This window comes from Paralichthys olivaceus, chromosome 6 (genome assembly GCF_024713975.1).
Source record: "Paralichthys olivaceus isolate ysfri-2021 chromosome 6, ASM2471397v2, whole genome shotgun sequence".
Classification (NCBI taxonomy): domain Eukaryota; kingdom Metazoa; phylum Chordata; class Actinopteri; order Pleuronectiformes; family Paralichthyidae; genus Paralichthys; species Paralichthys olivaceus.
The window spans coordinates 13,918,374-13,946,150 of NC_091098.1; the positions used below are offsets into that span (position 1 = coordinate 13,918,374).

General features: G+C 42.1%; 3 protein-coding genes across 6 annotated transcripts in view; 1 reads left to right on the top strand and 2 right to left on the bottom strand.

Annotated features, from left to right (window-relative positions):
• The window catches only part of amigo1 (adhesion molecule with Ig-like domain 1), a 32,727-nt gene extending 17,499 nt beyond the window's left edge, over positions 1 to 15,228 (top strand). The window contains exons 3-5 of one of the 4 annotated variants that reach the window (XM_020089031.2): positions 8,040 to 8,254; positions 8,383 to 8,591; positions 9,796 to 15,228. In XM_020089031.2, the coding sequence (XP_019944590.2) occupies positions 9,899 to 11,437 (1,539 nt within the window). In that variant the 5' untranslated portion in view covers positions 8,040 to 8,254; positions 8,383 to 8,591; positions 9,796 to 9,898 and the 3' untranslated portion in view covers positions 11,438 to 15,228. Of the gene's footprint in view, positions 1 to 8,039; positions 8,255 to 8,382; positions 8,592 to 9,378; positions 9,516 to 9,795 lie in introns of those variants that run through there. The other 3 variants (XM_020089033.2, XM_020089032.2, XM_069526312.1) reach the window with 3 other exon arrangements.
• Positions 15,229 to 16,529: 1,301 nt separating this feature from the next.
• On the bottom strand, positions 16,530 to 21,646 carry atxn7l2b (ataxin 7-like 2b). Its single transcript, XM_020088780.2, has 9 exons — positions 21,432 to 21,646; positions 20,539 to 20,610; positions 20,155 to 20,452; positions 19,714 to 19,955; positions 19,144 to 19,226; positions 18,805 to 19,010; positions 18,499 to 18,676; positions 18,241 to 18,362; positions 16,530 to 17,610 (listed from the first exon to the last, which is right to left on the bottom strand). The coding sequence occupies exons 1-9, from the start codon at positions 21,526 to 21,528 to the stop codon at positions 16,869 to 16,871; spliced, it is 2,040 nt and encodes a 679-aa protein (XP_019944339.2). The 5' UTR covers positions 21,529 to 21,646; the 3' UTR covers positions 16,530 to 16,868.
• Positions 21,647 to 22,930: 1,284 nt separating this feature from the next.
• Positions 22,931 to 27,015, bottom strand: sypl2b (synaptophysin-like 2b). Its single transcript, XM_020088948.2, has 6 exons — positions 26,830 to 27,015; positions 26,621 to 26,698; positions 25,429 to 25,544; positions 25,105 to 25,315; positions 24,371 to 24,562; positions 22,931 to 24,265 (listed from the first exon to the last, which is right to left on the bottom strand). Exons 1-6 carry the CDS (start codon positions 26,845 to 26,847, stop codon positions 24,143 to 24,145), a joined length of 738 nt encoding a protein of 245 aa, XP_019944507.2. The 5' UTR covers positions 26,848 to 27,015; the 3' UTR covers positions 22,931 to 24,142.
• Between the last annotated feature and the right edge of the window lie 762 nt (positions 27,016 to 27,777).

The window sequence follows — 27,777 nt, forward strand, 5'->3', positions numbered from 1 at the left end:
TCATGGTTCTGGCAGTAATCCTTACAGCTACAGCTGAAATATCCTCTGACGTATTAAAGGCCAACCTGGAACAAGTGACATGTGTCACCTGTGTAAATACATCTGCTTCCTTATGGCTTTGTTATTGGCCTTTATTGGACAAGATCAATAACATTATCTCCTCTCTGTAAAATGTAGTGACTGAGCTAAGACTTATAAACAGCCTACAGCCCTATGGTGTTTTTTAATTAGTCAGCTTTATCCCTAAGGGACTCTGTGTATTATACTCATCTTTTTTTTTTAAATGGAAAAAAACTAAGGAGCTTATCCCAAAACCTTTCAAATGTGATTCAAGTCTGGGCACAGATTACAAAATTCTTACAAAGTAATACAGTATTTATGGACTGGAAAATAAATACTGTGCATGTGTAGGAAGAAGACAGATTAGACAAATGGAGAAGTGTTCAAATTAGAGGATTTCTATTTCTGACAACATAAGCAAACTAAGGCTTCTTTCTCACTGCGTACTGTTTGTGTAGGGAGAAGAGTCTTCATTTAATTTGACACTGAGCTCCCAGCTCTATGACACTGATGGCAGAAACAGGATGGAGTTGTTAGAATGACCCTGTATTAAACCGTTTCCCAGAAAGTGATTAACACAGGCAACAGCAAGACAAGTCGAGCCTTTTAAATCCCTTAAAGCTCACCACAAGGCTGTTCCCAGAGCTGACGATTATTACAGACTGACACAGCCCCAAACAAATCTGTTTAATTTACAGTAGCGCTCTCCCTCCCGGGATCCGCAGAGCACCGGGGATTTTTCCCTTCATTGCGGTTATTTTTGTTGCAGCGTGTAGGACGACCCCTGGACCCTTGATAGCCATTTTTATGATATGGCGGACGGGCACCAGATCTAATGCCAGCAGGGTGAATGAGTCATCCAGTGAATCACAAAACAGAAGAAAACCGAGTTTGATCAATGAGAAAAGTCAAAGGTGAAAGTTAAAATTGTAAAAGAGAAAGAAATGGAACCGACAGTGGTGAAATCTGAGAAAAAGGAAGCTCTTAATATCTTCTGTTCAAGTACAGGTCGAAATGTTAGTTAATGCTGCTCTAATCAATATGTTAATATTAACATTGAATCTGATGACTAGGTGGAAACTCTCAAATCCCTTTGGTACATTTTTCAGCACTATGGGGAATTGTAACTGTGAACTACTTGCATAAAATTTAAATATCCGCTGTTATTCCCATTTTTTGTTTCTGACCTGTCTGTGACCATCTGGCTTTGCACTCCAAGTCTCTAAAAACTATGAACACTCCTAGAGTGTCGCACAGACTTACTTTATACAGGTTTAAGCCAGGGTGACGTATCAGTGATGGTTTGTGCTGTGTGATTACTGTCAGAGCAAAGTGGAGCTAATGTCAAGCGCTTTACTTACTTTATCACAATTACATGTTTAAAAAGTTGATCACTCGTTTCAATTCTTAATCTTCAGAGTAGTGTATAGTGTGGTATGTACGTTATTGCAACACACACGAGCTACAAACCTGTCACTGTTTTATATTATATCCAACATGTCGGGATCCTGATTGAAATCAAAAATGTGATGCACATTCACAGGTTGTGTCTTGATACCTACTCAGTGAGTGTCCAGGCTCAGCTGAAAGATGTGCACTCAGCACCCAAGGGCGAACCGGCACCTGAATAATAGATACATCCTCCAGCACAAAAGACACAGACTCATTCACTCCCTCATCTTACACTGCCTTCAGCATCAGCAGCCATTATATAACAACCGCAAAGGCCAGTTCCAGCTTAACTCAGGGCTGCGTCTGTCTGTCTCTGGAGTGGATTTTTTGGGCTGATTCCCGCTAGTGCATTGTGATACTGAGCAGTGCACATGCTGGCAGGAGAGGGCTGAGAATGAATTTGTCAGGAAGGCAAAAGTCTTTTTCTGTTTATAAAATCCGCTTACTGGTGTCGCTGCAGTGCGTTCATACGTGAGGTGTGTGTCTTATGCAACCAGGGGCAGGCCGGTTTTGTTTTGGCTGGCGCCGTGAAGACCAGAGTTCAGGGGACAATGAGAAGGAGTGACGCCAGAGGGACATCATCACGGCATCTGATTATAAACTAGCTAATAATGGCACTAATCGAAGAGACATAACCTACACAATCTAAGACACCCAATCACATAAGCAAGCGAGCTCTCTGGCAAGTGCATACACACACAAGAGGAATAATGGGGAATTGATTTCTCGCAGCTGGTTGTGTTTTCACCTCCTGCTGATGAGGAACCTCCTCTGTGTGTGCACTCCATTATTCACAGCCCAGAGCTGAATAAATGAAGGAACACAGTGAACACCCCTGATGTAATGATGTAACAGGACACAATTCTCAGAAAAGCCAAAGGACACTCCGTCCAACCCTTTCTCTCGCTCTGCCACCCTCTCATCTCCTTCCAGCCCTGCGTCCCGTTTCCTCTCTTCTCCGGCTTCCTAACAAACGCTGCCCTCCATCAAGCTCATGATCCTTATTTCAATTTATCATCATTTCAAGCAAAGGTGCAGCAGATTTATCTTTTCAGGCACCTTAATATCTCAGGTATACATGAAGCATAAAATGTACTGTTGCACAAATAATATCCATATAAAACATGGCACCAATGTCTCCTGACTCATGCTCTCTCTTACACTCTCACTTATCAAATAGCTCTTAGTCCTTTATATTGTAATGTTTCCATATTTAGCTCCATGTTTAGGTTCTGGAGAAAATTAACAGTTTTTAATGTGGGATCTGTTTTAACAGTTTTGCAATTTCACAGTTCAATTTGTGTTACTGTGCATTTTATTGATAATTCATCTGTTTCTTATTTATTAAGGGAAAATGTCTAGCTCAACATGGCACCAATGTCTCCTGATGTAAAAAGTATACAGGATTGCACCGTGCTATTCGGACATGCTCGTGACAGTGCTCCGCTCCAAATTGCAGATGCAATTTTCTGTCTCCCCTGACTGGAGAGCTGCAGAGAGGATCTTGTCGTTCTGGCTTGATGTGCCGCTGGTGGCCACAGACACAGGCAGTGAGAAAAATGAAAAGTGATGGAAAAGCTCAGCAAACAAGCCCTGCAGGTCAGTGTTCTGACCCCGACCACTTTGGCTTGATGGGCTCTCAGCAAAGATAACAAGAGGGAGTCCAGGTTGTGCAGAGGAACAGGAAGTCCTCTTTGCCAAGTAATGGGCTGTGTGATGACTGCTGCTGCCTCGCCGGCTGCACCTCTCTGACACGCTCTTAAAATGGCTGCAGAGCAGGGAGTTGTTAGGGAAGCGGAGTCAAAAAAACAAGCATGAGGAGAAAACACAGCGGCTTTCCATGCTGCTGTACTTTCTAAGCAGCAGTGCTTGTATCCTCATCACGTTTAAGAAAGCTGTGTTGGAATTCTTGCTTCTGACACATGAAGCCAAATATTTTCAAGGCAGTGAGTCATTGACTGTTTGGAGTTTTTTCCTGCCTTCTCCAGGGCATCTCATCTTATTGGCTGAGGGCAGGGGCGCAGCTCTTATTGCAAAGACAGAGGATTATTGTTGTTTTCCCACATAATTAATTAGGAGAGAATCATCCTCTTCCTTTGGGAACAGCCAGCATGCATCAACTCCTTTATCTTTGCCCTGAGGAACAGATTAATAGGTATTAGAGATACAGACTGGAAAATGCCTTGTCTTGCAGTGTCAGGCTCTCTCCCTATCCCCTTCCCTCTCTATTCATTTCAACAACACAAAATCATATGCCCTTCTGTCGCCTGTGTTCATTGTACATTTCAGATTTAATATTTCCCAGGTACGGCTTTAAATAGATCTGTAACAGGTCCTTGGCTTGACAGTTTCACCTGACAGTTAATTACACCCGTTTATTACAGCGAAGCTTGTAACTGCATTAGTGACAGCTTTAATTAGTGAGAGAAAACAATGTGTGCCCTGCCTCCTGATTACATCCATTGTTAATGCGCACTGTGGCTGACACCTGCAGCCCTTTCTCCGAGATTTAGAGTAGAGGGCTCTGCCATCACAGTGCACATGGCTGAAGCAAGGCCTGTTGCTAAGCGATGGGAGAATAAGACATGCCAGGATTACAAACGGCTTTGCTTTTATTGAAGCATGTGCTATCCATGAGGGTTTTTTTTATTCTCTGAGATTAATATGATGTTGAGTGACCTTGTTTCATCCCTGCTCTTCTAATCAAACATAAACCTGAAAGTGTTGCCATGGAAACCCAGTGTAGACTAAACACAGACTACATTTACCTTTTTTTAAAACTCTGTCCTCTTGAGATTTTTCCAACATTCACATCTCGGATTTTATTGAGCTGCAGACAAATGATGAACGACATGACAGCTCCATAAAAGTGAAGCCAAAAGAGTGTTGATCAACCCCTGGTGGCCAGCTGCAGTGTCGGTCAAAGTGTCAAAGTACAGGTCATATGCATTTTTCTCAAAGTCGGTGTCTGTTACAGGGTAAGGTGATTCTTTACACACTAATGTAGGTCCAAGGGTTGTGGTAATTTTGGTTTTAATTATTTAATGCTATAAAAACAGGATGAAATATTATGATTGACAGCTGAGGCTGACTCACGATTGTTCGAGCACATGTTTTAGAGGAACCTTGCTGCTGCACCGACTCTGGCTCCAAATGTGCAAGATGGCTGAATTTATATTTATATTTTTTGGCTGTTTTTCTGGATAATGGGAGGAAGTGGAGACACTTTATGTTAATGACTACATGGCGAACATATTAGAACATTTAAATGCTAAAGACAAATATATCTAAGGAGTCGGCACAGATATATTGGAAATTAGACTTGATGGTGACTCCAAATGAATGACTACTGTATGTGTAAATAAGCCAATGTTTGCTGTCCAGTTTGCTGTATTAACTTAAAATGTGATAATTTGTCTGTCTTCACAACATCAACTGCCCCAAAGTGGCCAAAAACTATGTTCAGGTTGAAAATAAAAGCTAATCAGGCAAAAATAAACCTTTGTAATGTGCCATGCTAGGGACCCAGCTGCAGATCTAATGTGCACCCCCAGCATGTGGAGTGCAGTTGCAGCCAACTGTGTGTGTTGTGCAAACCAGGTGCCAGGTGGAGCACAGAGAGAACCTGCTGTATGTAAACATCACTTACATTAGTGCGATCAGGCTTCAGATAACACAAAGAGCTGACTGATAATCCTCACTGAGGTCAGAGTGTGTTGTAACCCCAAACATTATCACTGGTGAAAAATGATCGGGTCATCTGAGGAGAAGAAATGACATCCTGGCTTCTAAAGTGCTGCTTACACGAGCTTTACTCACTGTTTTAATTGACAGATTTCCATTTTCTGTCACATTTTACCCATTAATTGTTTAGTTTATGGTAAAATAAAACAAACTCAATCACTGGTGTTTGCCTGTCGGTTTGTGTATTCATGGAGAGTCATAGATCGAAATGCGGTTCTGTTGTAGAAACTCCGTCTGAGCAGGTGCACAGAGAAACGCAAGAGAAGGAAAGGCCACTTCACATTCACCACACAGACAAAACAGTCAAGGAAAGGCCGCAGGCAGTTGCCAGGCAACACTATCCCTATCACAGCAGGAAGCAGAGTCGAGCAGCACATTAATCACTTTCAGCTCCATCTCGCAAGAGTCAACGTGCTACAATGCTGCAGTCGGACAGAGGTTTCACACTATGCTCAGTCACATGGCTCATACCTGGTTTTTCTGGCGTTTTATTCGAGGCTTAGCGAGACACAAACATCTGCAGGTTGACATTTATGAAAATTGATATCATATTTGTCCATTTATGTCCCATTTTTCTGTGTCACCTCAAGTCATGCATTCTTGTGAGGAGGTTTAAAGAATGAGCCCTATATGCTTTTTAGGTTTTACATGTTTTATCTTGTGCTCAAAGAACCATATTTGCTGCTGAATAGCATCACTGTTCTGTTTCAAATCTGTTTTTTCACCATCGAAAGCATGAGGTAACACCAGCTCCTACAGAGTTTCTGCAGGTTTATACTCTGCTGTGCTTGTCATGCTCAATGACTCCTAATGGGTGGGATCCAAGTGACATTTAAAGTGCAGTAAGTCACCAAAGGTTATAATTTTCCCATGGGGTTGCCATGGATAACATTGCTCATGGTCAAACAAGTTTAAATTTGGGAAACGAGGAGCAAAAAGATAGAGATTCAATTCAAAATAACCCAAATTTCAAGGTCCTACTAATATCAAAAATAATTCCATTCACAGGATGCCACAAAGCTGATCACATTATCCTGATATGTCTCATCTAATCTAATTTATCAAAAGATAACTGCTTCCATTCTTACATCATGTCATAATGAGGTCATTAAAATGCTCCATGTCAGGTCCCTTGTTGCTATAATCTTCATTTATTAAATGGTGACACCCTGAGTAGGAGGCTGCATTGGTATAGCATCTTATTGGCAATGCAAAGGCTCTCACAGCTTTGCCAGAGCTGCAGCAGATCTGTGAATTGAGGAAAACTTGAAAAAAAATGTAAAAAGCAGCACGTGGGTGGATTCACTTGAGTAAAAAAAAAATGACAAGGTTTTCCCCGCTTGCTTGTCTTCACTCACAAAGAGGCGGAATCAAATTCTGCCCAGTGAGCAGGAACGACGAGCTATGGGAGGGAATCACCGTTGGCAGCCAGCAGCCTATAGACCTGGAGCACTAATCCACAAAGCCATGCATTTGTTACATTACACTGAAACCTGTAACTATTTTACCTAATACCATTTAAGAAATAATTTGTCTCTTCACTTTGTAAAGAATACATCATGACAGTGTGCTACAGAGATATAACTGAAACAATGAGGTATAAATTACATTTGTGAAGCAAAATGAAACCTTTTTATATTCCATATTTTTGTCTGAGTGACAAGGTCTAAATATACAGTAGAATGCCTCATATAAACTGTCAACTTAGCACATGTATTACTCACTTGTATCAACCAAAGATAGCCCAGTTTAATGAACAGGGAGCCCACGTGTAGGCTACGAAAATAAAGATATTGGCACTCGTTGGAACTCAGAGTTACTGATAACATATTCAGTCGTCCGTGGTAAGTGATGAGGAAATGTGTGACAGCTTTGTATGGCCACATTCAGCCGCATGACTTATTTAACCTGTCAAAGAGCATCCTGCCACCTGAGTGTTTCTCTCACCTCATCATGTCAGATGTGCACAGCATGCATTCATTAAAAGTATTTATATTTAGCCTGCACAGTAAAGTGGATGCTCTGGGAAAGGTTTGAAGTTCTGATATGATCAACGACTTGTATTTGTTTTTTTACTTCTTGGGAGCATGAATGTCCAAAACAAAACTCATATCAGTACAGCCAAGGGGGGGCATTGGCCCTATAGCAGAAATCTGATTGGCAACTGAAGTGCCTCTGTCCTGTCATTAGTATTTTTTTTATTATTATTAACTAGTCACTTATTAACATTACCAACAATAAATATGACAAGTTGTTAAGAATTGAAAATTTAATTGATAAAATAAAGCATGCATACATGTAAAAGACATGACAAAGATGTCAAAAGAGCTTTTGGTGATAAGGGCCGACTCCGTTGATGTGCTCTAAAAGAAAACTCTGAATCCTCTGGAGGTAATTATGCATTGTTGTGAACATGTCTGAGCAGAGAATCTCCTGCTACATGGTTAATGTGTGAAAGGCATCTTCTTGAGAAAGTCCAGAACAAATTCTGCGGACATTCTCTGGAGGTCATATCTTTAAATGGCTTTAGCAAATCAGGAATCGTGCACAGACGATGGAAAAATAATTAGCCGGTCTATGTAAATGTGGCCCCTGGCCCTTGATTTAGAAAACTACATGCGGCACTGCTTTAATCTGAACATGAGGATGTTGGATTGAATCAATCCCATGGTCCCTGTCACGATGATGTTGATGATGCAAAGCTACCATTTACTTTACCCTGCAGCCTCACAGATCAAAAGATACATCTTTTAAACGCTCTCTCCTGTGGTGCGTCTCCGCAGCGCATCTCTCGGTAAACAGCGCCTGTTGGAGATGAACGCACCACCTCTGCCGTAAAACACGTCGACCACCACACTGCAGCAGAGCACGGACACAGCATCAGGCCTGTGAGCAGCACACACAGTCAGCTGCTCATTCTCAGTGATCTCCATGGCTTCTGCTGCTGATGAGCCGGACCCGCTCCAAATGCGCCAAACGCAGTCTGTGAGAGACGGAGGTACCGTCTGCACACGGAGCAATACGATCCACTGAAATCAGAGAGAGCTGCTTCAGTTGTCAAAAGTACCTAGTGTCGTCTGCTCTTAGCTTAATCTTGTTTTTTTTCTTTTGCGTAATTTGGCTCAGGGCATTGGATGCTGCGTCCGCGTGGACCGGGATTATTTTGGTGAGGATCTCTCTCTCTCTCTCTCTCTCTCTGTAGCGCGCTCTCCTCCACCCTGCATCCAGACACGGACTGAGCTAGACGGGAACCATCTGTGTGCAGCGACACTGTAAACAGACGAGGAGCCGTTTTCATGAAAGACAACGTCTCTGCTGCTGCTGGCTGGAGGAAGGTAGGTGGCTCCCAGTCGGTTTCCGTCTCCATCCCTCCATCGGCTCACGTTTCCACGGTGTGCTCGTTTTGTTTTCTGCAGCAGAATGGTGCAATGCAACGTTTGCACAGCTCTGCCTTCCACAGATGGATGAGGATGTGGCAGAATAAGACATTTAATGTTTGCACGGTTTCATATTCGTTTGTTCCTCTCTGTGTCCTTGTGCACAACAGTAAGGTGTTTATGTGTCTTTGTCAGAAATAAACAGAGTAAGGGAGGGAGAGGAGAAAGAAGAGGAAGAAAACCAATGCGTGTTATCCAGGCGTGTGAATGCACATGGGTTAGCGTGAGTAGCGTTTGTGTGCGTGTTATTTGTTTTGTAGACTGGAGTTGTGCACAGCAGCAGAGGAAAGTTTGTGCAGTGTAGGCTACACAGTGTTGGCGTGAGGAAGCTGAGAGCAAGACAGAGGCCACTGTGCATGTCACACTGTGCACATGGCTGCAGAGGTGGCAAGTAACCAAGGACATTTGCTCAAGTACTGTGAGATATATTTTCATATGGAGCATCATTCATATGTTATGTTATTTAATACTTAAATAACAACTGTTAGTGTGTTTATTTGTGGTATATTAATTTTTACTGATAAAAAGAGAGATAATAATAGAACACAGCGATGCGTGTCATGGCGGTGAACAATCATTTAACGGCGTCCATTGATGCAAGAAGACGAACAAAGGGCTGGTCCATATACCTGGTCGAACCGGCCCGTTGGTCAAAGAGTTTTTATTTTCAGTTTGTGATGTCAGTTACTTTATAGATAAAAGGCTTCAACTCAAAGTCCTGGGCTAAATAAAAAGCCCCAGGAAACCCCCTGTTAGTCCCTGTGTTAAAATACTTTTAGTTGTGGTGGTGGGGCAGCTCTTTTCTCCACATCTAGATCACAGGTTGAGTCTCTAAATTAATTTGTAAACGTTGTTTTTCCTAACATTAGGCAGTGACTCTGTTGCTGTTAGATACTCCCCCTGTATTTGCTCCGAAAGCCATAAGGAGTTAAAGGAGAAAGTGCTATAACACTATAAGAAAAGTCAAATCAATCAATAAAATATGAAGGATCTAATTAATAATTCAAATCGAGAGATGAGAGTAAATCAATCTTCCGGTCAATCTCAGTTTCAGGTTGTAATGTAATATCACTGTAACGCCTCTGTTTCTGCCTTTTTCCAGCCTTCAATCAGCAATGCCTGGGAACCCACCAGCTGCTCCTCCATGCTGTTTTCTGAGAATGGAATTGTAGTAGACCTCTCCAGGATTTAGATCAACTGCTAGCATGTTGCAGCCTTCCACCAGAGCAGGTGACAGCCTGTTGGAAACGTTACCTCACTGGAGTAAGCGATCGAAATGGGTCCCCTTTCTCACCCTCTGCGTGGCTCTTCTCTGGCCTCCGGGGGCAGAGGCATCAACCCTAAACTGCCATAACACGTGCATCTGCGCCTCGAACATAGTCAGCTGCTCCAAGATGAATCTGACCACTGTCCCCATTGGCATACCGCACTACACTGGAGTGCTGGATCTCAGCTACAATGAGATTGAACGGCTGCGATCCGAGTGGACCACAGTCAAGCTCACAAAGCTCCACAACCTCCTTCTCAGCCACAACGGCCTCCACTTCTTGTCCTCAGAGGCGTTTGTGTATGTGAAGAACCTGCGCTACTTGGACCTGTCCTCCAACAACTTGCGGCAGCTGGATGAGTTCATCTTTGAGCCCTTGGTCAACCTGGAGGTCCTCCTGCTGTACCATAACCAAATTTCCCAGATTGACCGTGCAGCCTTTGCTGGCATGATCAACCTTCAGAAGCTCTACCTTAGCCAGAACCAAATCTCCAGATTCCCCTTGGAGCTGGTGAAGGAGAAGTCCCGTCTGGAGAAACTTAGCCTCCTGGACGTGTCCTCCAACAAGATCAAGATGTTGGCCATTGATGAGCTCCAGGTGCTGCCTGCTTGGATTAGAAATGGCCTCTACTTCCACAATAACCCTCTGCTCTGTCACTGTGATCTGTACACACTCCTAGCACATTGGTACCTTCGAAAACTCAACTCCGCTGTGGACTTCAAAGATGACTACACGTGTATTCTGCCTGGACTGCAAAAAACAAAAGTAGGTGTTTTTGACCTCAGCGGCGACAATATGAACTGCAGCACATTCAAGGAGGCAGATGAAGAGGCTTTCCTGGAGCAAACGCTCACCCTGGGCTGTGACACAAAACACAGAGACATGTTAAAGACCTGGACAATGCCCGGCAATGTGCCGATGTCACCTGGAAGCAACCAGACAGCCAAAGTCTTGCAGGATGGACGTCTGCAGATTAGTCCGGTAAGGTCTGAGGACGCTGGGACCTACACATGCTTTGCAACCAGCGAGGCCTTCAACGAGACGATCTATGTGGTGCTAAAGGTTCACAACTTCACCATGCATGGGGGCGGTGAGACCCTGAACACAGCATATACCACCTTGGTGGGCTGCCTGGCAAGTGTAGTGCTGGTGCTCATGTACCTTTACCTGACGCCGTGTCGCTGCTTCTGCTGCCCCAACAAGGGTAAGACTCGGGGTGAGGACAGCATCCACTCCTCCATGCTCAGTGTGACACCGACCCATGAGGACCCAGAACTCAAAGCTGAGCTGAACAGGCACGTGGCATTCATAGACTCAAAGGACTTGCAGGGCCAGAACGGAAAGCTGAACCCCAACGGGAATGACGACGGCGATGATCTGGATGCAGAGGCTGGTTCTCTAATGAAGGGGAAGAGGAAGAAGTCGGTAGCAGCGTCTATTAGCTCCGTCTTTTCAGACACTCCCATGGTGGTCTGAGACGAAGAGGCGGATTCCACTTGACTGGATGTATATGGTACAACATGAGCCATGTTTTAGTTATTGTAAACTGTGACTAACCTTGTGGAAGAAAACAGACCATGGGTGTTAATCTGTAGTTGCTGACAAGTGGAAATGAGGATCTCAAAGGGAGTAAAAAACAAACTGTCCTGTGGTTGACAGTGAGGACAATAAGCAGGACTTTTCCAGCATTTCAATCTGTAGCACTTAATATTCATACTGTGAAGGAACGGCAGTGTGCACGGTCACGTCAACTACTGAAGTCTTATGAGAATAAAAGGTAGATATGTGGTTTATCAGCACTCAGGAAGTGATACATTCAATTCAAGTGAGGGAAATGCGTCCGATACATGCACAGATTGAAATGAGCTCACATATCGTATATATATATTGAAACCATGGCTGGCTCATAATCTTATTTATTACTAGAATAGAGAATCTTACCTAAACAGTAGGACATAGGCACATTTACCCCTTCTCGACAGACGCAGAGACACAGACTTAGCTAGAGGGCTGCCACTAGGCTACAAAAATTTGTGTAATTAACCTTGAGACACCTATAGAAAAACAGCATGCCATAAACCCACATTATATTTATTTTTACTAAGGAGGCAGTGGCACAAACATATTATCAGGCCAGCCTAGGTCATTGTCATCTTAGTTGTATAATTCCTCAGACTGATCTGTACTCATAGTCATATAGTGTTAGAGGAGAGAGCTCTTTTTTCCTTTGCTATATTAAAGAGATCAGTTAATAAATACGGTATGCCATTCAATTATTAAATGAATAGTGTATCAAAATAAAAGCCTCTTAGCTACCTGCATATCCACAGTATAAACCCAAATATACTACTGAAGCCTTACACAGTTAAAAAAGATGGAGCATCTCCAGCAGATACACGTTGGGTGCAGGGACGTAGTTAATCGTGACTGATTATCAACATATTGTCTCAATTTTGTACACAGACATGCACCATAGTCCCTACAAGGACAGATAGACGTTTTGTTTGTTGTGCACTGAGGTGCCCCCGACTCTACTGCAGAGTTTAACACCTCCTCTCGGCCAAGTTGCAGCATTTGTCTCTCTCCGTCACACTCGCAGGAAGTTACGCTCGTGCTAACAGCTAGCGGCTCATTTCATTCTTTCTGGTATGTGCACCTTACACAAGACAGGGATATATTTTAATGTACATTCTTCAAAAACAAAACACAAACATTGGTGAACTCATTCATTACGTCATGAAGTATGCCGGAGGTTTGAGTGTTTGTTCTTGCTGAGATGAGACATTCACACTGATTTGAAATGTAGCTGCTTCGCTCTGTGGTTGGTAGAAAACGATGTGCGTAGTATTAGCAGGTAAACATTAGAGACACATTGTACAACCAACAGGTTTCTTTCGACAAGGGAACAAAGATTAAACAGTTTGCTGACAGGAAACATTATAACACAAGGGACTCTGCGGTTTTATCCTTCGAAGGAGTCCCCTCATCTCAACAGTTATTGAATCTACGGTGAATTTAATTTAGCAGACACATTGTATGCTATGCATACTTGATTAAAATACAGGAAGACTGTGTCTTGGCATAAACAAGCAAAGAGTGATTTCATGAGTGTTTGGCATTTGTGTCAGGGTAGAACAAGGCGAGCCCCCTGTAGATGCTAATTGCATCTTTTGATGGGATGCAGCTTCCCTCTGCTTTCCACGTCTTTGTCTCTCCGAGCATGAGAGGAAAAGGTGTGTTATCATGAGTCACAGCAGCACAAAGCCATTCTCTGTTGCTCCCTGTGTGCTGACGGCCTCCATTCAGAACAGATAGGTTTTCTCTTTTGTTTGTGCACCTCTCTCATTATGAGGCTGCCCTTGCACAAGTTCAAAAGCAATCATTCAGCCGGGCCATGAACGTGATGCCTTTGAAGTAGTTTGTAGTTTGTTGATGATTGAAACGCCTGCAGCAGTCGCTCTCTCATTCAATCATACAATTGGAAGGTACAGTTATATACTGAGTTTTCCACTTTATACTGTATATGAACGGATAATAAAATAAATGACATACATCTTTTAAATAGGAATGTCAATTTAGCTCTCCTAATGTTGGGATGCACACAGTTATTGGTGGAATATTTACAGTTGCCGTGTTCACCGCAGCATCTCCTGTGTGGGTGAGAAAAGGAAGTCACACTCCGAGTGGTGTGTGAATCATTCCACACTCTCACACATGAGAATACCAGGTGGAGATTTATAAAGCAGCAAAAATACCACAAGATACACTTTTAAAACACGCATACACATGCAGACTGGCTGCATTTGCGGAACAATCTGCCCAATTTTAAGGGATCCAGGCTCTGTATGTTTTGCCCTCTGAATTTTAAAAGGTGTGCCATCCCCTGCTCATCCATAGAGCGATCAAACTAAAACCTGAGAACTCAGTGAGAGAATCTGAAATTGCTAAAAAAAAAACTGAACTTACACTCAGACATTTTGGCTGTTGAATAGCAAACATCAGAGTGCCAGACCATGAAGGCATGTCATGTGTTCGCCCTGCAGCAACGCAGCCAGTCCAGTCAAATCTGCCGTGGCTAATGGGTGTTCTGTGGGTTGTCAGTAAAATTACAAGTTGCGGTTATGTACGGAGAAAAACAAAGTGCTGCTGCTCATGAGGATCCTAATGTTGTTCCCTCCAAAGCAAATCTGCCTTCCTATATATATCTATATATACAGTATATATACATGTATTAAGACTCACTTCTCTGTGCTCAGTATTGATTAGCTGTGTACTGTTATGTTCTACCAGTGTACTGACTGTATTCTTGTGTAATCCAATGTATCATTTTGCATTTTGTCTGCCACAGTGCTACTGTTAGTTGTTTCGGATTTCATGTCTTGACATAAATGTTTATTTTCTAAGCAGGGGTGGGGGGTTAGTTTTTTATTGAAAGATAATTATTTTACACTGGACTCTGCTGAAGACTGTGGTTAAACTGAAACAAAAAATTGCTATGGAAGGAAGCCGGCTGTGAAATCACGATCTAAAGCCAGGAGGGGTTTGCGGGGAAAGCATGGGGCTTTATAGAAAGGTGATGTAGGGAGTTATAGGGGGAGAAGTGAGTTCTCCATCAGACACTTCATGACGATTAAAGCAACAACTTTGTATCTATGAGAAAAGTCAAAGAATTGAAAATTAAGTAAAAAGTCAGGGATTTAATTCATATTTAAAATGACAGATCAGAGGGTAAATAAATCTCAGGAATATCCCAGTTTAAAGTTCTAATGTAAATGATGATCATTTTAAAAGGTTTCACATTTGCAGCAACACGGAGACAAAATGTTTGATTTTTAGAGCAGATCATAAGCCCTTTGCTATTTGTAGCAACGGCACTTAAACCGTTCCTTGAAATCACCAGTCCTGAAGAAGGGAGCGGCCTCTCCCTGCCCGACTCCCTTCTATCTCCATTCATCTCACTATTTAGTAGCAATTACTGTAACATCCTTGAGATGGTGGAACTAAAAGCTCTTTTCTTCTACAATGTGATACTTTGAGTGTCCGTGGGACAAGAATGGAGCTTTTAACAGCCTTATCAGCACTGGTTTATTGACCACTGCTTCAAATACGATCCAGTTGGTCACTGCCATAAAATCTTGATAGGTCTTTGCAGCTAATGGAATGGCTTTGCATGGTAAGAGCGTCTCTGACTGAGGATAGGTGCAACCTAGTAGGAATTTAAGAATACTGATATATCATTTGACTCTAATAAAAGATCAAAATTGAAATTTTGTGCTGCCTCTATTTTTTACTGCTGTCTCTTACTTTTACTGGAAATAATCATCTGCAGGGAAATTTTAGATAGTTCTAGATAAGAACCTTTATTAGTCCAACTATGGTGAAATGTGCTGTGTTACAGCAGCAAATGGAGATAATGAAATACCTACTTAGGAAAATTAATAAATAAGTAAAGACAATATAATACAAGAAAATATAAAACAAACAGAATACATAAACAGTATTGCACATATATGAAATTGAAATAGCACAAAAAGGAATACAATCATAATTTAATTTAAAGGTCCAGTGTGTAAGATTTAGGTGAAAGGGATCTATTGGCAGTAATTTAATGTAGAATAATCCTCATGATGTTTTCTGTAGTTTGTTTCATCTAAATTGTATGAATTGTAGTTTTCTTTACCCCAGAAAAGGCCCTTTATGTTTAAATACTTTATATTTACATCGAGGGGACCCTCTCTACAGAGGCTGCCATGTTTTTTACATTAGTCGAGACTGGACAAACTAAACACCTTTTGAGTTTTTATGTCAACCGAAGCTACCACAGGTTCTCTTTCATATTTCGAAGGAGAGGGTGAGGTGAAGGGTGTTCAGCTGCAACATGCAATTTCAACACTAGATATCACTAAATTCTACACACTGTACCTTTAATTAAAAACCTGAGGGAGAAACTGTATATAAGGTGCATGTAGTTCATAGGTTCCTGAAGCTTTCTGCTTCTATAGTTTTTGTTATGGCTTCTATCTGAAGGTTCAATCCGTTGTTAGAATACCTGAAACAGAATACAGTTACTGAGGGGGTGTATTTTAGAAAAAGAGGCCTCACAGGACATCCTTCAACCAATAATTAGTTTCCTGCAACATATAACTTGATAGTTTTGATCAGATTTGATTTCCTGTCACATGAGCAGCAGAGAGCAGTATATGCAGAGTTATATACAATATGTGCTTATGTAACTCGATGGAAAAGGCCAAAGGTTTATGCTGCTCTTTCCAAGGCGAAACATTAATGACTTAACACCATCTAGTGCTAACATGGTGTAGTGCACTTGAATATGTAAACTGACAGTTAAACAGATATTACTTAGTCACATATTTAATATCAAAACCTTACTATAGTTATTTTTATTTTCAAATGAAATGGAAATCATGAGTAAATCATTTTCATAAAAATCTAACATTAAAAGCAGATCAAAACTAATTAATCAAAAGTATTCTGTGCATTCTGGGTAATTAATGTAATGAGTAAAGTGCACAACCAAAGCCTGTAAAATAACAGAAGAAAGGGCTACTAGAATTCAAGAATTGTTTATTTGTTCACTGTGAAGAAACTTTTCACTTTAGCAGCATAATGAGAATACTGAGGTATTTTTAACCAAAACAGTCAAGTAAAAAATTATTTTACAAAATAAACAAACAGTCATTTGCAGAAAAACACTCATTCCTGACATCTGTGCATAAAAATGTGACGACATAAATAGATGTGGACACACACACTCATGTGCGCACATCCAAGACAAATATAACACATACATGTCTTTTGAGGCTTACAGGGCTGGATTTGCATCATCATAAAAAACACTACTGGTTTACAGCCTATTGCATGAAGAGCAGGTGCGTGCACTCACTCTTCAGGAGTTGGAAGTTTTGTCCAGGCCCCAAGCAAGCACATCCCCAATATTCTCCCCCTTCCATGTAAGGAGGCTAGAGCGGGAGGGAGAGGACAAGCGCTTACATTTGGAGGTTTTGGATACTGAGGATGGCGGTGACTCATTGCTTCCTTTGCGCTTTTGGCCACGACCCTTGCGATCAAAACCCACCGCCTTCTGCTGAATTCCTGAGGCTCTCCCTCTGCTGCGGGGGGAGAGGTCGGTTTTTGCAGGTAAAGGGGAACGCTTCTCCAAACCTGACAAGTGTCTCTCTGAGGGCTGCAGTGGCAGAGGAGGACATGGCTTCTTTCCCTGTGAGAAGTTACCACTGGTTGGTCCTTTACAGGAAGGGGAGCGTGGCTGACCCTTCTCATGGAGAGGGGGATCCCTGACATATCTGGGGGATTTTTCCTTATTGCTCTGTGGCAGCCTGGTAGCTTTCTGTGCTGCGCTTGCATCTTGCATAAGCACCACCTCCTTCTGCTGAACCTTGCTTTGTTGTCCAACAGGGTGGCTCCATCGGCCAGGCCCGAGGCTCACTGAGGAGGTGGAAGAAGGCGGTTTGGTACTCTGAGAGTTGTGCTGAGTGGTTTTGTTTTCCAGTTGAATCGAGGTAGAGTCAAGGCTGAGGGAGCCAGGGGACTGGAAGGGTTTCCCTGTCACTCTATCAGCTGGTGGTGTGACATGACAAGACCTAAGACCTGATGATACTTGAGGCATTTTCCTGTAAGTTAAAGGAAGAGCATGAGGATGATTAGATTCCTGTATTTCATGTAAATCAAGATATTTTGATTTTTCTTCACGTGGTCCGGGTGGTCGATCATCCAGTAGATTAAACTCCCAAAACTGCTTCAATTCAATGGAAGTTGGCAGCTACATAAGTTTTTCTCTAGACTACATGGTGTAGTGAAACCTGGTGACTTGGGCGATGCCATTAATCCTACAATCCTTTTTATGTTGTATTTCTATAAGGGTATCAGAATCATTCCTTCATCATATAATTAAAAAGTATGAAATCAATGAGAGGCCATGCAGATCAGTAAGTCTATCATCTCCATACGTGCAAAGATAGCACCTAGCAGAATAAAGATATTTATGCTGTAAAATAATTTACCACTGAGCAGGTTAGACCACAAATTGATGCATTTTCGAAATAATTACTAGTGTGTGACTCTGCATGAATCCATACGGGAACAACGCCCTGCAGTGGATTCAGTGTCTAGTTCAAAGACAGACACTGGCACACCCAGGACCATTAGCTGAATGTCTCCCAGCTCACCAAGCAGCTTTTTTCTTCACCTTGCTGAATACAAACAAGCACCTTATCCACTCTGAATGACGTGATGATACTCACTTCCACATGTGTGTGCTGACATGGTGCTCCAGCATGGTGTTGAGGGCAAACCGCAGGTGCTGCAAGCGGCGGTCAAAGGTGAAGATGCTGTGACCCAATGTACGGCATCCAAAAGTGCAAAGCTACAGAACAGAGAGAATTTATGAATACAGACACACTCCAGTGTTTGTTTTTACTCTTAAAAACGACAGAGTAAAAGATATTTCTGTATTGGGCTTATGACACTAATCCCAATCTAATGGCTGCTTCTCCACTCACTCCGAGAGGTTTGGGGTGACATGGTGAGGAAGGCAGCCCCGTGGCTTCCTCCCGCTCATCATCTTCACTTTCCTCACATGACAGCAGACTCTGGTGGAAGGGATAGGGATGCTGTACCTCCACTTCCACAGCGCTGTCGCCTTCATCTTCTGGAAAGCTTTCTTCTGTATCCTTGGACCTGCACAAAATAAGAATAATGGAGAATTGATAATGATGAACATTCTCTCAAACAAAAGATTGTGATGCTTACTCAATAGGTATTTTAGAAAATAACATTGACTTTGTTAATATGAATGTATTTCATACCCGAGAATGTGGCAGTTGCTGCTGAGGTTGTGTCTGCTACCCTGAGTTAGTTTCTCTTCCGAATGTTGCTCTTTGTCTTTTAATTTGACAAGTAGCTGCTCCACATCTCGACCTGCAGAGGGGATTCTCTCTCTCTGCTCCACAGACAACTGATCAAACGTCTTAGTCCTTCCCTGAGCTTTCTGCTGCTGGTGCATGGAATCAGTCTGTGTGGAAAGAACAGCAACATCTCATTCTAAACGAATGATAAAATCGTGTTTCACTATCAGTGCTTGGGCCCTGATGTTGACATTTCTGTTGATAATAAACAACGATGAAGATAGTGGTAACAGCTTTTACATTGCATATAAGCTCCCGGCTGCTCAGCATCTTCCTCTCTAGTTCCAGAATCTTGCAGTGTTTGTTCAAGTCACGCTCTTTCTCTATAGGAAAAAAGAAAACACAGAAGTCAGTGAGTAACAGCAGGACACAGTCAGTCAATAGGATCCATGCTGGTGAAGAGATTACACACAAACATATGGTCATTTTTCTCCAACAAAATAACACACAATAATTCTGAATACAATATAATAACACATACTACTGTATATGTAACTATATGCCAGACTAATATGCAAACACTCTCTCTACACTCTTGAGCTGCTGCCTGCTGCACATCGCAGGCTTTTTAAATCTTTCCTGATATTAAAAAAGAGCAGTGTTTCAAGAGACTTGGGAACTCACAGACACTTGCGTGATCAAAACAGGACTTCAGAATAAAAACAAACACTGAGGCGGTTGGCAGGTGTCACCAGCAGGTTGTGCTTGCTTGTGCAATGTTTTGTTTGAACTAATATTGACAGTTAAGAGATGTGACCAAAAAGCAGCAGGGGACACAAGAACAGAAGTCGTGTTAGCAAAAAGACTTACTGTCTACGTTTTTATAAATCCGGCTGTAGGTTCTCGTTCCCCGCAGAGGAGTGTGAGACTCACTGGACTGTCCAGCTGTGGACTTCTGATCAGAGGGTCTCTCTGAGTTAGGAGTGGAGGAGGAACAGAGGCCAGGGGGCAGGGGGCCCGAGTGACATGGAGGAACCCTGGAACGAGGCATGGGCAGGGAGTGTTGTGGGAGGGGAGGGTTCTCCCGAGATAACTTCACCACTGAAGGCAAACTGAAGAGGTGGACGGAGAGTTAAACTTCAGATTTGACTCATGAGATTCAGACTTGAAAATTAAAATAGTAGATGGAATAAAAGGAAACACAATTTCTTTTTTTATTGAATCAGAATCCTCAACACGAGTTCCTCCCAAATCTGCATTATTAACGGTTCCTATGCTGTTATGATGAACGTGCACAATGTCAAACAGTACCTTGCTGCCTCTCTCTGGGCCTTACTAGGCCTGTGCTGGTGGACAGGTAATGCTGCTGAGGAGGGGGTGCCATCCTTCTGCCTTACTCTAGGGAGGGAAACATTTGAAGGAGGCTGGCCGGGAAGGGGTCGCTGCAGTGTAGCCAGAGTCGATGGCTGGCCACACATTTTTGTAAGCGGGCCATGGCGCCTCTCACAGTGCTTCTCGAACGCTCCAGGCTTCACCACCTGACCACAGTGACTGCACACCACCAAATAGAAATCATCATGTGCCGGACAGTGGCCATATATGTGCATGTCTGTAGAAGAAATAGAAAATGGAGTTAGTTCATGTTAAATTGATTTGAGGTGGTGCTGAATACTGTCAGTGTTACTGAGTCGTCACCTTCTTTCCTGAGGGTCATGGTCTCAGATGGGTTCCTCCCACAGCTGCTGTTGTCTTCAGCATTAGACCCGGCTGCAAGCGAGGCAAAAACAGACAGCATGAAATGTGGTGATGGGACATTTGTGCCTCATGATCACTGAGATACCTGGACAGCTTTGCTGTGTTAAACCTGTGTGTGTGTTTATTCAGTTAACAGAAAAAGAGACATACTTTTACTGAAATAAATGAGATAAGATGAGATCAAATAATCCTTCATTAGTCCCACAACAGGGACATTTGCTCACAGTCAAAGAATAGACATCAGTTATGAGCCGTTGAACAGAAGATACTATCACCAGGGCCATAAAGTGAAGTGTGTGTACAAGATATGACTGTTTAATAAAACAACATCAACTGGGCGTTTTAGATTCAGGAGGCTGTGCAGTGACTTCTGGACACCGGAACACGTCTTTCATCAGTCCATGTTTCAGATTTGAATGTTGTGAATATTTGCTTCTTTTTTTTTTTATTATTCCACTTTAATAGAAATGCACTCCCTGATGTTTCCTGATGCTGCAGCAGGAGCTCGTGTGTGCTGCTCACTGTCTCTGCCCTCAGACTGAAATCCTTCCTAAGTGGTTGTTGTTGTGCGTGAGGCAGCGGCGGAGTGTGTGACACTGATGTGACCACACTTCACCATCATGTTTATCGCTCGATGTTTCACCGCGATGTCTCTGAAACAACAACTTAAGGAGTGTGTAGCTTTGGGAACCCTCCCTGCACTAGGACCCAGCAGGTCTTTTGTTTGGGTCGCGCTTCATGCCGCTCTCCGGGTTTAAAAGAGAAAATAAAACCGCCTCTCTGTGACTCTGTGGCCCGACGACACCTCACCGAGGCCCGGGAGCCCCACTCACCGTCCGGCGGGGAAACATCCACCATGTCCGCCCAGCGGCTCCAGTTTAATCCGACACAGTCGTCGAGGTTTGGATGTCGCCGACTCGAGGCGGCCATTGCTGCTCGTGCGCGGTCACGAGGATGAGATCGCCGGTTCACGCGCAGCGCACACCCGCGTCACCGGGAGCTCGCATCCGCGTTGAGGCGGCGAAGTGATGACATTCACACTCACACTGAAGCTCTTCCTAGTATTATATATCCTACATGTCCCTGCTGTTGGCTTGATGCATCATTGTGATCACTCAGTAACTGTTTGTAATACAGTTGAATTTGAAGTAGAATGTATGTCTGTGAAGATTCTCAGTCAGCGAGGGAACCAAAACCACAACAAGTATACACAGAACCGACAGGGAGGAAAAGAAGGATCATCATTGTGATCCCAATGGTGCCGGAGTCAAAACTCAGGAGGATTTTCAACAAACACCACATCCCAGTACATTTCAAGCCCACTAACACACTGAGACAGAAACTGGTCCTGAGACGAAACAGCCAGACATAAGCAAAGCAATGTGGAATACAGTTGAATGTAGTGAGGAAGGCACAGGCCTGTACAAACGCATGGCACAGGACAGCCAGCTCCCCAGGTCAGGATTCAGAAGTCGTCATACATCTAGAGGACAAAGGACATTCATTTGAAGAAGACAACGTCCACATTTTGGCTAGGGAAGACAGATGGTTTGAAAGGAGTGAAGGAAGCCATCTACATCAAACTAGAGAAACCATCTCTGAACAGAGGAGGAGGTTTAAGACACTACCTATCAGCCACTTACAATACAGTCCTGACTCCCATCCCCTGGAAGTTTCACTGTGATTCACACCTTAGGACACATAACTCAGAGGGGGTAGGTGGGTCAACGACCCAACAAATTACATACCTGGTACTACTTGAAACGTCTTTAAGAAACTCAGTCAAACAAGTCAAGTCCAATTGACCTGTTTTTGGCACTTGGAAAAACAATATAGGTTCTAGCTCATTGGTTTGGTCTTGTTCCTACACTGTAGGTTTTGGTAAGAAATTTGTACATTTATTTTTCAAAAACATGTTTTGATGAATGTTGAATTTGTTAATAAAAAAAAGTAAAAAAAAAAAACAGCTTGTAGCATCCTCCATCTCCCCATCCCTGGATGTTGCTCACTTCTATTATTTCCATAATAATCCTGGTCAAATGTATTTATTATCAATATACTTCATTTGACTGCACTAGTGAGGGTGTGTTGGCAGTTGATGCCTTGCTGAGGTAGAGAGTTTCTGTCACTCACTCTGCAAGATGGATGCCCAATCAGCACAAAATTCTACGACTCACACATCATCTTTTCAGTGTGAGAAATAGATAGCGTGGGGTGACTGATTACAGTCGAATCATGTGCTCAGTGTGTGTGTGTCAGGTCTGCCTCATCTGTCTGATTAAAACATTATGTACTATACGTGCGCTAAAAAAAAAATCAGACACATAACAAATTCAGATCTGAATTTTTAATGATACACTGCATTTAATGTCCACACTGTAGATTCATGGATTGTGATAAGAACTCCTATCTCTTCAATGTGACATTTTTATAAACACAGTGAAGGTGCACACTTGAACTGTTAAACAAACAAGGCTTTCTCAGAAATGGGAATAAGAAGAAAATAGCAATAACAGGGAAAACAGCTTGGCTTCCCTTATAACAATGTGGAGGTAGAAGCCAGGCTAAAGCAAGATAGAAAAAAGTATGCAGTTAGTTAGAAATCACTCAATTGTTAATAAACTCAGTAACCAGCTATGTAATGGTGTAGAACAGTTGTATTAAATTCTGTAAGACTTTCAGGAACCTCAGGGTTTGTTTTTTTCTTTCATTAAACATGAGCTGAACAAATAGAAAACATCCTGTCAGGAAAAAAAACATGACAAAGTCTACCTAGTAAGTGCAGTAACTTTAAATGTAAATAATTAAAGAGAGCCATCATGCTCTTAATGGATATATGCACCACAAACATGACATTCAGCTGTTCATCTAATTTCGCCATTTTAGCCTAACAGTAAAAAGACTAAGCCTGAACAATGCGTAGACCCATTATAAATAATCTCATAATGGCAACTGAATCATATAAAAAAACTCTATTGAACATTTTATCACTGCATACTCGCTTTTTGATGCAACAGAAACCGTGTCTCCAATTTTGTGTCAACAAAAAATGCACTGCAACTATTTTATATTAATTTGGCGTTTAGTAATTATGACACTCAAAAACCCTGAGTTTTTTTATGTTTGGAAACAAAAATATGAAACAGAAACACCGTTTAAAGTTAAGATGATGACAAAGTGATGCCGATTTTAGCCAACAATGCATCATTCAGTCCATATCTGCAGTATCATTGGAAATAAGGACCATTTGTTTGGGATATATATATATATATATATATATATATATATATATATATATATATATATGTGTGTGTTAAAGAAATCCAGTCATCTTTGAGAACACATTTTTTGAGTGCTACCAATTTTAGTACCCCTTGAAATTACATAACAGCGCCGCAAATATAATATTAATACCTCGCAAAAAAAAAGAAGCGGTTGGTTTTAGAAATAAGTATCTTATGTTCTACAGTATAATTCTAACAATTAGAAACAAAATTCAATAAAACAACATGTTAGACACTTTTGAGAAGAGGACGCTGTGCAGTTACGTTGGCCTACCAGCCCCCTCCACATCTGCTGGCTGGTCAGCTGATTTGTGGAACGGTGTTTCCTTGTAAATGAACCAGCAGTTGCCGCCCCAGAGGATGAGGTTAAGAAAACCAAAAATCTGTCAGAGAATGACACATAAGTCAAATATCCTATTGGCTGTGGTAGTGTACACACAACTTTAAGCACGTTAAAACAAAACAAGACCAAGTTGCATACAACTTACCACTGAAGCGTTAAGTCGGCCCATGTGAGGCACCGCGCCCGGGGTGCACTTGTTGATGGCCACCTTGCAGACAGCAGGAACAGTTACAATGGTTGTAGGACTGGTGGCAAACTTCACATCAGTCAAGCCTTTAGCCCAAGCGGAGGATGATGCCAACCACAGGAACGCAAAGGCTGCAGTCACTAACAGGTCCTTATAAAACAGCAGAGAAAACTTGTCAGTATAAGAAGGGGTACATTTACTAAAGGAGCTTTCTGGGACACGGGTTATCTAGTGCGATTTGTAAGCTGCTATGTTACCACACCCTTCTCACTTATTTACACAGCTCTGTTAAAGGAACTTTCTCTGCCCTCCTGCTGGATTCCAGCTTGAAGTGGAATCCTTCAAATCCAGCAGCTTGTGAGAGATATAAAACTTAGATCCTAACACTTAAGCATCATTTTCCTGCCAGAAATACAACCTAGTATATCACAGTTACTTCTAGATGGGAGAAGACCTGGATAAGCACAAGTATTTTCTGTGTGTAATGCATTTTAATTTGATTTCCTTTTCTTCTAAGTGCCATTTTAACATGGTCTTATGCTTCCCTTCTTATTTTGAATTTAATTTTAACATGATTTTATTTTCATCTATATTGTTTGTAAAGTACTTTGAGCGACATTTCTTGGATGAAAGGTGTTTGACAAAATAAATTACTTTAGTTATAACAACTGAGAGAATTCAGACAAACTTACCACGAGGGGACCACGATTAGATTCTCTATACAAGTGCTGGTAGCCCAAGTAGATGACTAGTGTGGCAGTGGTGTACAGAAAGGCCAATACTCCGATAGCGACAAAAAACTCTGCCGCTGATGAGTGGTCTCCTGTCAGGAAGTAATCAGTGGTGGTGGGGGTGGTCTGATTGACTTTACAGTCAGGAACAACATAGGGATGCTGCATCAACCTGTGTAAACATAGATATATAATATTACACACATTCTAGTAAGCTGCTCCCTCCCTTTAGAGAGTGTTAGATGATTTGTCTTTGTTCACACACACACACACACACACACACACCTGAACGGGTAGTTAAACTGTGCTTGTACTTCATTGGTAACCCCATTGCACTGGACGTTGATGTTGGTTGTGCCACTGTAACCTACGGTTGTAGCGAAGGCAAATATGGAGAAGAGCTGCAGCCACAGACAAAGACAAAGAGGAGAAACTTGGGCATGAGAGGATGTTCAGAACAGAGAGAATGTGCACACACATACTTCCATTATGTGTTTTCACTCCCATCACTTTTGACAGATCTAAAAATGACTAACTAGCCATCAAGGATGCCCACAATGCATCCATTTTACCAATGGACACCACAGCTAGCTAGAATTTTGTTTTTGTCCTTTTTATTCAGTTGCACCTCTCGTTCAATGGGCATTGCAACACCCTCAATAATGCATATGAAGGGAAGTGGAAGTCGTGGTCTAGTGGCAGCAAACATCATATAAAACTTGTAAAGGGATAGTTCACTTAAAATATCAGAGGATATCAGAGGTCATTTAGGCTAAAAACATGACTCCATTAAATTACTCCATTTTGGGTTCATCTGGATGTCAGGGCTTACGGAAAGTTGGATGACACAACAGGAGATTTCTGCTTTTTTTTTTTTTTTTTTTAACGTTAGAAGAAGTGGTTGGCAGTTACTTCAATTGTATTGGATTTGGTTGCAACGCTGTTTATCCCTGAAACTCCTGAAGAGTTTTGTGGACTCAAACACTTCACCCACCCCTCCATGGGCATAGTGGTGGGCAGATAATGAGTTAACTTTCGTTTCTAGGTGAACTATCCTCTTAACATACAGAAGCAGCTAAGACTATAACGAGTATCATGTTTGATCCAAACGTTGAAGCACACAAAATATATGCGAAATAAAATATATATGATATTATAAGATATTGTCATTTGCCTATAAGTCTAATCTTATATCTTTGGTCTCCAGTTTAACCGTCGGTCTGAGCCACAGAAAACTAGCTGGTGGTTTGCAGCCTGACTTTATCATCGCCCTCTGAACCTCACGTCTGAAACAGCTCACAGGCTGCTCTGCATAACCTTCCTGGGCGTGCAGCGGATCACAAGACGAACGACATAATCAATTTGAGTAGGATTTTCACCAGCATGCATGGACAGCTCGTGTGAAACACACCCCGCCGTAGGCAAATATGGTGAGACCAAAAAACCACGTCCTTACAACGTCTCAGGGGAAACTTACCCATTCTAACAAACGGATAAACGCCAGCGGCTCTTTCAGGGGGCCCAGATCAAGACTGAATCCGGAAGTGAGCACTTTCTGGTGGGAAATAAAAAAAAAAAGTGAGAGTGAGTTAGAAATGGAGAAATGAGCCGCACAGCTCGAGCGGCAGCCCGCACATCGGTGTTCACAACAAAAGTGTCCGATCGTTCACTCTTCCTGTCCGTTACCTGGGCGACAGCTTCCATAGTTGCTCCGGAGACAAGTAAGTTTGGATGAACGTGTGTCCGTCAGAGGCTCCTGATCCCTGGGTCTTCTCTGTCGACGCTCCTCGGGCTTGTCAAACTTTTCTTCAACTTCAGCAAATCGTAGTAGGAAACACGTGATCACTGACGTTTGGGCGTCAATAGAGGGCGCTGATGAACAATGAGAAAACCAACACAGCAACAAGACTTCATATTTATCACTTTATACAGTCTGCTCGTTAGGTTTGTTCTCAACAAAACTAAATACGTATAGGAGAATAGAATCAAATGGGGGGGACTAAATATTCACACACACTCCATAGTGTTCAAGTTGTTAGTTCATTTGCAACGATTGTCACATTGCAGCTATGAATGTATATAGTTTTAGTTTTGTCTTGTGTTTGACCTTTTTTATATTAAGCTCTTTCTACCTTGCTTTTAATTTAATTCAGCTATTGCACTGCTGAAGAACTAGAATAACTTTTCTGTGCTTTTTATTTTTTATGTAATTTGTTGACATTATCATCACTGTTTTTGTCAAAATATATTTATACCTCAAATTATATTATATTATACCTAGTGGAAGCCATCAAACAAATCCGTTTTATCTTGTATTTCCTATTTGGACTAATATGAAGAGTTGAGTTTAGTGTTCTGTTCTGCAATTGATATGATTTGGAGTCAGTGGGTCACATAACATGGAAGCTATTTAAAATGTGCAGACCTCTGCCAGGGCCTATGAAACCCTGTTTAAAAAGTCACTAGATCAAGATTTCTTATTTAGATCTGCACCAAAAAGAAAAAGAAAAAAGTGCCCTTTGTTGTCATGTTAAAGAATGAATTCTGTACCATAATTTAATGGGTTCTTTTTTAATCCATAAACATCCTCCAACCAAGCTTCATTTTAATCCATTGAGTGGTCTTTGTGTTAGG